At 61.4% G+C, this 10,711-nt stretch overlaps 2 protein-coding genes across 4 annotated transcripts; both read right to left on the reverse strand.

Annotated features, from left to right (window-relative positions):
• Positions 1-134: 134 nt before the first annotated feature.
• Positions 135-3,739, reverse strand: Prrt2 (proline rich transmembrane protein 2). Its single transcript, XM_077105971.1, has 3 exons — positions 3,682-3,739; positions 2,073-3,017; positions 135-1,777 (listed from the first exon to the last, which is right to left on the reverse strand). The coding sequence occupies exons 2-3, from the start codon at positions 2,952-2,954 to the stop codon at positions 1,508-1,510; spliced, it is 1,152 nt and encodes a 383-aa protein (XP_076962086.1). The 5' UTR covers positions 2,955-3,017; positions 3,682-3,739; the 3' UTR covers positions 135-1,507.
• Positions 3,740-4,911: 1,172 nt separating this feature from the next.
• On the reverse strand, positions 4,912-9,489 carry Maz (MYC associated zinc finger protein). 3 transcript variants are annotated; one of them, XM_076839868.1, is made up of 6 exons: positions 9,216-9,489; positions 8,278-9,128; positions 7,813-7,876; positions 7,363-7,534; positions 6,331-6,555; positions 5,927-6,013 (listed from the first exon to the last, which is right to left on the reverse strand). In XM_076839868.1, the coding sequence occupies exons 1-5, from the start codon at positions 9,405-9,407 to the stop codon at positions 6,353-6,355; spliced, it is 1,482 nt and encodes a 493-aa protein (XP_076695983.1). In that variant the 5' UTR covers positions 9,408-9,489; the 3' UTR covers positions 5,927-6,013; positions 6,331-6,352. The 3 variants fall into 3 exon arrangements, with proteins under 3 accessions (XP_076695984.1, XP_076695983.1, XP_076695985.1); XM_076839869.2 differs by lacking the exon at positions 6,331-6,555 and having other exon boundaries at positions 4,912-6,013; XM_076839870.1 differs by lacking the exons at positions 5,927-6,013; positions 6,331-6,555; positions 7,363-7,534 and adding an exon at positions 7,543-7,674.
• Between the last annotated feature and the right edge of the window lie 1,222 nt (positions 9,490-10,711).

Raw genomic sequence — 10,711 nt, forward strand, 5'->3', positions numbered from 1 at the left:
TAGAAATGGCGCGGGAGGCTCCGCTCTAGTCAAAGCTACTTGGGATAGGAAGGCAAGGGAAGGTTTGCACATGCGCAGGTAGGCCTCTGGCATAACAGGCTTTGGCCCACAGTAAAGATGGCCACCACGACGGCGCATGCGTATACCATCCTTTGGGTTCTGCCGGGAGGCAGTGCTCTGGCCGGGCAGACGAACGCAGGGACCAACAGAGACTGGAGGCGAGTCTCATGCAGTCTCCGTTTATTGGTGTTTCAGACTCAGACTCATGCAGCATTCAGCATACAAAAAGGGAGAATCAGTTTGATATATTTTTCTTAAAGGAGTTTTAGGGTTTTTTCCCCAGACTTTTTTTTTTTTTTTAAGAAAACAAAAAACCCGCCAACTCTGAACCTCGTCGTAGCTGGCTCCCTGCCTCCTTAGTGGCTGTCGCGTGCAACCAACCTCCCTGTCCTCTTGGAAAACAATTATAGAACTCACCCGCCCCTCCCTCGCTCTGGGCTGCTGAGAGCTTTGGTCCTATTTTTCTTTCTTTTCTTTTTTTTAAAATTCTTTCCTTACAAAGCACGCAAGTGGCCCGAGCCCTTACACCTTCAAGCAAGAAGCTCGTGGGCTGAGGTTAAAAGACCCAGGTGGGCCGGTCAACCCCGGCTGACTCCTCTACCGCCGCGCCTCTCCCTACTTCCCTGTGTTCAGAATTGCTTCCACCATTGCACAAGTCCCCAGATGGGGCCTGGCTTGCAGCTCTGCGACCCAAAAGGCGCCCGGTGAGGGGGTGGTCTGAGCCTGGGTGGTCCCAGCAGAGAACAGTCGGAGCCCCAGGCTAGGTAGCCCTCTCCCAACCCTGCTCCCTTTCCCCCACCCTGATCTAAGTGCTGGAGCTCTTGCAGAATAAATGATGGCAGGAGGGTGGAGGAAAGGATGCTAAGGGAAGATGAGGAGGCAGAAAGAGGAAGGGGGTGGGTGATGTAAAAAGGGGAGGGAAGATGATAAAAGAATGGAGAAAAGGAACCAGGTTAGATGCCAAGACAATGAAAGTCAGGAGAAGGAAGACGAGGATGAGGTTCAGAGAATTCAGAAGGCTGGGAGAAGTGCAGGGAGGTGGGGAGAGATGCAGGGAAGCTGAGAGCTCAGAGAGTTTGGGAGATGTTCAGGGAGGCTTCCAGAAGTAGGAAGGTTTCCAGAAGTGCAGGGTTAGGGAGGCCAAGAGGCTGGAGGGGCTATCCACAGGCAGAAGTGCAGGGAGGTTGGAAACAGTGCAGGGAAGAGGGAGGCCTACGGTTGGCAGAGGAGCCTGGCAGGATGCAGGAACAGAAGAGAAGCTGTAAACAAGGCCGCTCAGGCTCCCTTGGTCCCTAGGGATGGGGGCCAGGGCCATCGATTGGGCTCCCCTCAAGGGAGGGATGGGCCCAAGGCAGCTCCCAACAGGAAGAAAAGTCTTGGAATGCAGGGCAGAGCCCCTCACTTATACACTGTGGGAGAGGAGAGGGAGGGAGAGACAGAGACAGGGTCAGGGAGAAAGGGGAGACAAGGAGAGACAAAGGAGAAGTAGGGAGGACAGACAGGAGAGAGCAGGGGCAGGGGTTAGTAAAGCTGCCCTTGTCAACCCTTCCACTCCTCCCCTGCGTGTCCCTGACCCCCACTCACCGCCCAAGTTGATGACGCAGGAGGCGATGATGATGAGGACCCCCCCCACCAGCGCCACGATGCTTAAGAGCTTGGCCACACGGCCCAGACGCTGGGCCCCATCCACGTCCCCCTGCTGCAGACTGTTCCGGGACTGGGGTTAGGGTGTGGGGTGGAGGTGCCATGGCCCAGGTCAGGAGAAGCCAGCCCAGCAGGGATCAGGTGAGTCGTCCAGAGGCCAGCCCCATGAGGTTACGGGAGGAAGGGGGAAGAGGGCACAGGTCAGTGAGGCTGTGTGACATAGGTCTCCATATTCCTCCCACCAAAGGGGTAGGGCAGTGGTGGCTCAGAAAGTTAGATCCTGGGCAGGACCAGCAAAGGCTATATAAGTGGGGCAGTGGGAACCATGCAGAAAGGGTAGGGAAAGTGTGGTTTATCCTGGGGCTCACCATGACGGCATAAGCGAAGGCCACGATGTTGACAGGCCACATGGGGCAGAAGCAGGACAGGATGGCAAGGATGATGTAGTCACGAGGTTTCTGGGTGTCTTCACCTCCCTCCACCCCAGGACCTGCCAACTGGGAGCTGGGGTGGCGGCTTAGGCTACCTCGGGGAGATCCTGGATGCCCACTATGGGCCCTTCCTATTCTGTCCTCCTCAACCAGCTGCTGCAGCACACGGGGGGGAGCCCCATTGGCTGGGGGCGTTTTTGTTGAGGGTGAGGAGTGAGGCTGGGGTGCTGGGCCCTCTTCCCCATCCCCAGCCTGTAAAGGGATCACTGCCCCATTCTCTTGCTTTTCCCCTACACTTTCTGTCAGGACCTCAGGGGTGGGGTCCTCCTGGGTAGGGGGCTCTATTTGAAGGGCTGGTTTGGGGGTGGGCTGGGAAGCTGGCTGAGGGTCTGACTGGGAGTCTAGCTGGGAAGCAGGCTCTGAGGCTGGCTTGGGAGGGGCTGCAGACTCCTGCTCAGACCCCTGGTCTGTAGGGGCTTCTTTGTTCATTTCTGGTTTGGATGCTGGCTCTTTGCATGCCTCTTCAGGGATGGAGTTGGCTTTTGAGTCCCCTCCTGGGCTTAAGCTAAGGTCTGTGGCCTGAGCTGTTTCTGGGGCCCCAGCTGGGGTGTCTGTAGTTTCTGGAGCCAGCCCAGCATCAGGCCCTGAGTCCACAGGGGCTGCAGTGGTGTCTGGGCCTGGCTGTGGGGCCTCTGGCTGGTCTGGGACCTCTGCTAGGGCCTGGAGAGGGCCAGTTCCAGCTTCAGAATGGCCAGGCCCTTCTCCCTGGGTCTCCGGACAATCCTCGACCCCCTTCATCTCAGAGCTGCTGGCTGCCATCTTGAGATGGGAGAGGGGAGAGAACCCCTGTGGGAAGGAGGGAACAGCAGACAGTAGCAAACCCTGCAAGAGGACGAGACAGGCTTGGTGTGAGGAGAGAAGTGGGGCTGTCAGCACTGCAGACCCAAGAGGGCCAGGCTCCTGTCTCAAGGCCAGCCTTGCGCTGTCTCTGGGATGAAGAAGAAAAGTTGGGGTTTCCTTTGTTTTGGGGTGGGACATCTGGGGGAGAAGTGCTCTACTCAAAGCTTCCAACATGGGCGCCGGTGGAAGAAAATTACTTTTATAAACAAGATTTTCCTCAGGGTCTCATCTTTGGTCTGCCCAACAGAATCCAGTCTCTCACATCCCAGCAGATACCCCAGCACCCCCAAATCAACAAACTGTGCAGCCGCCACCAGGAAACTCTGACAAGCAGATTGGGCAGGGGATCGGACACACACACATTCCACTCCCTCGGCATCCTTCTCTCCTCCCTGGTGCAGGTATTCTTGCTGCGCGTTTGGGGCGCAGACACCCCTGCCCTTTCCTAGGGGACCTGGGCATCTCCTGAGTTGCTTCTGAGCCCCTCTTAGGGATTCCCTCGCCCTCCGCGGGCTGGCACCTCCTCCTCCCCATGGCGCGGGGCACCCAGCACCACCTTCCAGCTCTCCAGGCGCCCGCATTCCCGTGCAATCAGGCCGTCTGTAGGTCCACTCCTACCCGCAGCCTCAGTCCGTCCCAGTCTCACCTCGACGCCGGCCTTCAGACTGCTCCCGCCGCCACCGCCACCGCCACCGCCACCGCCGCTGCCGCCGCCGTTGCAGCAGCCGCAGCCCGGGAGGGAGCAAGTCAGCTTAGGAAGGAGGGAGGCGGCGGGTCTCCCCTCTTCTCTCCTCGCGTTTGCTCGTCCCCTCTTCTCTGGTCCCCTCCCCTGCGCTCCACTGCCGCCGCGCGCCCGCCCCCGCCCCTTGCACGCCTCCGGCCCCTCCCGGCCAGCCCAAGGGAGCCTCGCGTGCCAGGCCCTGCGTTACCAAGGCAACAGACCCAGGGACCACTCGCGACCCCTCCCTGCCCCTTCCCACGCGCGCCTCCCTCGCCTCCCGGCGGGACGCCCCCTTCCTAAGTCCTCGGCCCCTCCCGCCAACGGTCACCGGGGGTCCTGGCATTGACGGGGGTCTGCGAGGAGACGGAACTAATGAGGCAGGCAGGAATGGGTGGAGGCACCCCTACAGCAGAAAGAGGGCAAGGGAGATGGGGCAAAATTTGGGGAGGCTGCAGAAAAGTAGGGTGGGGTTTCAAGAGACGGGAGACTGCAGAACAGTAAATCTTCCTATCCCCAGGGAAGGAGCAGCAGAAAATGGATATTGGAAGGCTCAGGAAAGGGTTCTTGGAAAGGACGGAGCTAGGCAAGGATAGGGAATTCCAATGGAGCCTGCAGGGACAGCTTGGAGCAGGAGGGGTTAGGACAGAGGATCCACCGCAAATGCAGGGCGCCCGATGCGGAGATCGTGCAGTTATTCTGAACCTTCCTGCTCCTGGCCCCAGGGCTCAGGCCCCCTCAACCTTTCTGCACCTACATTAACCATGATGGCTTTTCAGGGCTGTGCAGGTATTTGTCCAGGGTCCTGAGCAGCTGGCAATGAGTACAACCAAGGGAGAGCAGTGTTTATGTTCAATAGCTGTTTGGATGCCTAACCTGGGCCTCTTCAAACCTTTAGTGGTTATTCTGGACCTGTCCAGATTATTTCCCCAGAGACCTGGGAGCCCTAGAACTTGCTTTCCACATCCATTGGAGCCTTGGCCACACCCTAAATTTGTGCTGCCACCCGGAGGGCTGTCCTTGGGAAAGGAGGAGCCAGAGCACAGAGCTATATACAGCAAAGCAAGGTTGGGACTGATACCAGGCACAAGAACCACCCCCTAGGAAGTAAGGACAAGGGGCTTAGTGAAAGAAATTCATTGAACCCAGAGCCAGAACCAGGTTTTATTTAAAATTTATTGTAATAGGGTCCGCGCAAAAGGAGGGGGGTGGAGGGTGAAGAACATGCAGGGGACACAGGAACACGATGACATGGCCAGGGCCACAGCTTCTGTCATGGGGAAGAGGGATGAAAAGAAAAGACCAGGGCAGGAGCTGGGGTGGAAGAGGGAAGGGGGAGACACTGGTTGCATTCCCCCTGCCCCCAGGAAGCACCTCTAGTCCCTGGTTCCCCTTGTTTACCCTGGGCCCCTCAGATTCCATCTCCTGTTCTGCCTCTGGCACTAGTGGCTCCTTCTTTTGCCCCCTTTGACTTTCCCCACCCCCACAGATTTTCAAGTAGGATGACGTTTAGGGACTAACCCCAACAACCCTACCTAATGAACTTCTGCCTTCCCTGCTTCTGCCCCTTCTCTAATCTCAACTTTCTCCTTCTCTGGGACAGAATCTTTGACTCCCCTCCTTCCTCTCCTCCCTCCCCCTGGAAAACAAAACAAAAGAAAAAAGAAAGAAAAAAAAAGCACCAACTCCCCAGGGAGGGGCAGCAGACAGAAGGGAGAGGACTGGAAGGAGGAGAGCAAGGACCACGGAGGGAAAAGGCTCACAAATCCCTGGGAGGGCAGGGCAGGGGATTACAGAGAGGAGAGGGGGTGAGGGCAGTGGCTGCTCCTGTCCTCTGCCACCCCTGCCCACTGTCCAGGGGACTTCAACACAACCAAGGGAACAGGTGTGTATAAGGGTCAGCTCTGGTAGGGAGAAGAGAGGAGCAGGAGAAACAAATCGTTAAATCTAGTGAATTCCCCTAAGAACACATTTCTCCCTCCTTTCCTTCTGGAGGCTCCTTGGTTGGTGAGGGAGTAAAGAGAGTTGGTGGGAAGAGAGGGGGAGAGGAGATTGTACCAAGGGGCTTTTCTCTGCTCTCCCTTCTCCCCCCACCAACTTGGAGCTCACCAGGGCTGGGAGGGAAGTGGCTGAGAGCTCACTGGCACCCCCTCGGGCCCAGAGAGGGAGCCCACAGCTGTGGGAGGGGCTGCCACTGCTGCCGCTGCCGCTGCCGCCGCTGCTGCTGCCGCTGCTGCCATTGGACAAACCTCACCAGTACCTGCACAGTGAGAAATACCAAGGATCACAGCGCGACCTGAATGGCAAGAGCCATACCCCTTAACCCAGACTCTTTTTCCAGACTACTTCCCCTGGGACACAGCCGTTGCTAACTTCCTATCTGGTCCCCAGAGGCTTTGGCCTGACTCCTTACCCAGACAGAGCAGTTCTCCTGAAGGGCCCTCCCTGGCCCTGGAGTCTCCCTAACCTGAGTGATAGATTGGCATCCCTAACCTTCCTGAGATCCCCTATAGGGCCCTTTGAGCCCTCTTGTCCCACACACCCCATCCCGCCCCCCAGCCATGCCCCACGCCTTGCCTGGTGGGTGCGGGGGTCCCCCTCAGCAGGTGGGCTGTGGCTGGGGGGCATCTCCCGGGATAGGGGGGACGGCCCCCCCCAGATGGGTCTGCATGTGGCCGGCCAGCTGGGCAGGGGTCTTGCAGTGCACGCTGCACAGCTTGCACAGGATGCGGTCAGCCCGCGGGGCCTGGAGCCCATGGTCCTTCACCGCGTGGATGCGCAGGTATGCTGCTGTGGTGAAGCCTATGGGGGGGTGGATTGGGATGGGGGGTGGGGGTCAGCCAGATGGAGACCCCAGAGACGGGGCTGTTCTCCTAGGCTGGGGACGCCCTTCTCAGATGGCCCTGTCCTCCTCCCACCACATCCTTGGTAGCCTGGGGCCAACTACTCTGCTGGGGCTGGTGGGGCACAGGCAAGGCCCCTCCCTGAACCAGGGGCCTGATTTGAGTGGTGCCTACTTCTCAGTCTTGGAAAGCACAGAACTCATTCTTTCTTCATGGCTGGGAGATCTCTCCAGGGACAATAGGACACTGATTCCTAGCTACTTTAAGGGTTGACTCTCAGGAAAGACGGCTGTGTCCCTTCCCTCCAGTGTCCCACAGTCTAAGCCCAGTTACTGAGTTAAGTGCATTTAAAAGAAACTTTTTCTGCTACTGGGCCAGGATGTGTGCTTGTTAAACTCCTGCCAGTGTACTCCATTTGCCCAGGAGCTGGAGACAAGAACTTGTGGCTACATGGCTGAACCTTGCCTTCTGACCCATGGGGACTGGCTCTCGACTAATTCTTTCCCAAAGCAGCCATATCCCACTTCCAATTCTTCCCCCACACACCCAGGAGGTTGAATCTTTCTGGTAGATCGTCTCCTCCAGCTATGGCTTCTCAGAATTTAGCAATGTTCAGTTGTTCCCAATGCTGCTTGGTTTGCCTCCCAAAGGGCTCTAGATGCCACGAGCTCTTGGCTACAGCACCTTTAACCCACATCTGTGGAAAAGCCACCAGCTTTGTGCCTCCCCTTTTTCCCTGGCCCTCTTGACATCCCTGAGCATGTACCTTTGTTGCAGAGCTCACAGACATGGTGAGGGCCCTGGCTGTGCACCTTCATGTGGTCCGAAATATAAGCCGAGCTCAGCATCTTGCCACACACATGACATGGCACCTTCTCCTCGTGTCGTACTGTGTGCGCCCGGAGTCGATCCTTCGTAGCAAAAGCTGCCTCACATTTCTGGGGAGGGGGGAGGGGCGTGGGGGGGTGTCACAGGAGAGTTAAAGTTTCGGGGAGTAGGGAGAAGGGAGCAAGAGGTTAAAGGGATCAGAGCCTTGGGGATCTTTGATCTGTAGGAAATGGGAGTGTGATGACGAGGCCTTGAGGAAGAAATGAGAAAATGGAGTGAAAAGGCAAAAAGAAGAGAGAGAAAAAGGGGGTCTGAGAGGCTGAACTCAGACAACTACAATGAGGCTCAAAATCATGATAACCAGGACAGGAGGAGGCGGGCTTCCTACCTCACATTTGAAGGGCCGCTCTGTGGAGTGCACTTGTCTGACGTGACTGTTGAGGTGATCCGGCCTGGGGATATGTTCGGGTCGGGGGGTTAGGGCCGAGGCCCTGAGATTGGGAGGTGCTGCCTCAAGTCTGCCTAGCTGCCCATCGCAGGCTGTTTAAAAGTCCCTGCGTTTTCTCCCAAAGACTCATGGTCCTACACAAGCAGGAAATCCCTCCCATCCAACCCGGCTTCCTCCTCCTCCTCCCACACGAAGCTATCCTTCCACCCAAAGACCCACCTCCTTTGCAAAGTACCACCCCCTGCTCCCTGGTAACCAGGAGAGGCTTTCCTCCCTCCTCCCTGGGAGTGGCTCCCCTTCCCCATCCTCGGAGCCGCTTCCCTCCCCGCCAGCCAAGGCCAGGCCACCTCTGTAGGCGTCCCTCCCTCCCCACCGGCCTAGTGGGCGACTGTGGCCCCTGCACACCGGGAGAAGCTCTTGCCACAGTGGGAGCAGTTGTAGGGCTTGTGCACAGCGCCGTCATGTGAGCGCACGTGGTAGCTCATGCGGTCCTTGCGCTTGAAGCGCTGCTGGCACACCGGGCACTGGTAGGGCTTCTCGTCCGAGTGCGACAGCTTGTGTCGGTTCAGGTGGTAGACGTCGCGGAAGGCCTTGCCACACATCTCGCAGGCGTGGTTCTTCCGGATGCGCTTTCCCGAGGCGGTCGTGGTCACTACGCCACCGGCGGCCACTGCAGCCGTGCCGCCGCCGGCACCCGCTTCTCCCCCTCCCCCGCCGGCTCCGCTCAGCTGGGGCACGCTCAGGAGGCTCAGGGGCACCATGGTGGGCATCTTCATAGCACCCGAGGGGACCCGGCCGGCCTTGGCTCCGGTGTGGATGGCTTCGTGCCTCCGGAGATTGTAGCCGTTCTTGAACTCTTTGGCGCACAAGGCGCAGATGTAGGGCCCCTTGCTCTTTGTCTTCTTCTCCAAGGCAGACGCAACAGGGGCCACGGCGACCGTCGAGGTTGGGGAGACAACAGCGGTGGCCGCCGCTGCGGCGATGGTGGCGGCAGAGGCGGGGGGCGCGGCCTCGGCAGCGGGCGCCGACACAGGCGGGGGTGGCGGAGGGGGCGCTGGGGGCTGCTTCAGGGCCGCTGTGTCCACTGTGGAGGCGGCGGCGGGGGCCGGGGGTGCAGTAACCACGGCGGCGGCCGCAGCCGCGGCGGCCGCAGCAGCCGCTGCGGATTCCTGGGCGGCGGCAAGGACCGGGAGCAAGTCCACCTGGAGGGGCTCGGCCGCCGGGGCCTGGGGCGTGGGTGGGGGCGCCGGCGCGGCCTGCAGAGACAAGGACCGTGTGGGCCGCGGCCGCGAGTCGGCGCCCTCCCGGCCCGCCACGGCCCGCCACGGCCGGCCCCTACTCACCTGGAATGGACTCTGGGCGCAGCCCTGGGAGGCAAAGAAGCGGGACTGGAGCTCAGCCCCGACCTGCAGGGGGTTCTGGGCGTGACCCTGAGGTGGCGGGAAGGAGTTCATGAGGCCGCCCACCCCCCGGGAGTCCAGGCCCAGCACGGGGAAGGGGGGGGCCAGCAGCGTGCAAGGGAACACGGGGAACATGGCCTCGGCCACGGTGGGGCCCCCAGGGCTCAGCGGGGGCCGGGGGCGCGGGCCGCGCGGGGCCCGGGCTCGGGGCGCCGCCCCCGGCCGGCCGGGCTGGGCCGCGCCGAACGCATGGCCCGCGGGCCGCCCCGCCGCCCGCGCACCCCGGCCGGCGGGAGGGAGGGAGGGAAGGAGGGCGCCTTGCGGGCCGCGGAGCGCGGCGGCGGCGACGGCGGCGGCGACGCCCCCTGGGTGGGGGCGGGAGGCCCCGCGGGGCCGGGGGCCGGGGGCCGGGGGCGGGGGCCCGGCGGCGGCGGCGGCGGCGGCGGCGGCGGCGGTTGGAGCCTGGCGGGGCGGGGTGGGGGGAGCGAGGGAGCAGCCTCGGCCCCCGCCGCGCGCGCGCCCAGCCGGCGCCTCGGGGAGGGCGGGGGAGGGCGCGAGGGAGGGAGGGGGACAGCTGCGCGCGCACCGGGCGCGCGGAGGGGGGGTGGGACGGGAGGGAGGGCGGGCAGGAGGGGGTGTGAGAAGGGGGGCGGGGGGAGGGGGGTTGTTACCTGGAAGATGAAGCTGCTCCAGTTGCTGGGATCCATGGCGAAGGGAGGGAGGGAGGTGGCTCGCGCTCACCCTGGGGCGGGAGGAGGAGGAGGCGGCAGTGGGGGAGGGGGAACCTGGGGAGGAGGCGCGCGGGGCGGGCGGGAGGGGGGAGGAGGAGGAGGAGGGTGGGGGGAGCGGAGCACACTGCGCGCGGGGAGGGCGGGCGGGGGGCGCGAGGACACACAAGAGGCTGGAGCGGGCGCGAGCGCGAGCGCGCGCGAGGCCAGCGGGAGGGGGGAGGCACGGGAGGGACTCTGGCAGGAGGAGGGACGGGGGAGCCACCCGGCAGCCCAAGTCGCCCCAAGCGCGAGACCCCTGAGACGGCTGCTGATTGGCTGACGATGGTGCAGGTGGTGGGCGCGCGGGAGACAGGGCGGCTTCTCTTACCCCCCTTCAACGATCCCACCCCCCCCACCTCCCTCCGCCAGCGGCCGTTATTTCGCGCGCACGCGCACACAGCACCGCTGTCGTTGCTGAGCGGGAGAACAGGGGAGCGCGCGCCGGGGTACGGATGGGGCGGAGCCAACTTAGGCGCGCGCCCGCCTAACGGTCGGCATCCTCCGGCTTTCGCTTAAGTTTTTTGTTCCTTTTCAGCCACCGTCCACTCCCCTCCTCATTCCAGCGGTTTATTTACAAGCCGGTCCTGGTTCGTGGCTTCCCGAAGATGGCGTCCAAAGAAGTTTGCCGGCACAGCTCCTGTCCGACCCCAAGGGCAATTATACCTAGCC

The sequence above is a fragment of the Callospermophilus lateralis genome, chromosome 19, assembly GCF_048772815.1.
Source record: "Callospermophilus lateralis isolate mCalLat2 chromosome 19, mCalLat2.hap1, whole genome shotgun sequence".
Lineage (NCBI taxonomy): Eukaryota > Metazoa > Chordata > Mammalia > Rodentia > Sciuridae > Callospermophilus > Callospermophilus lateralis.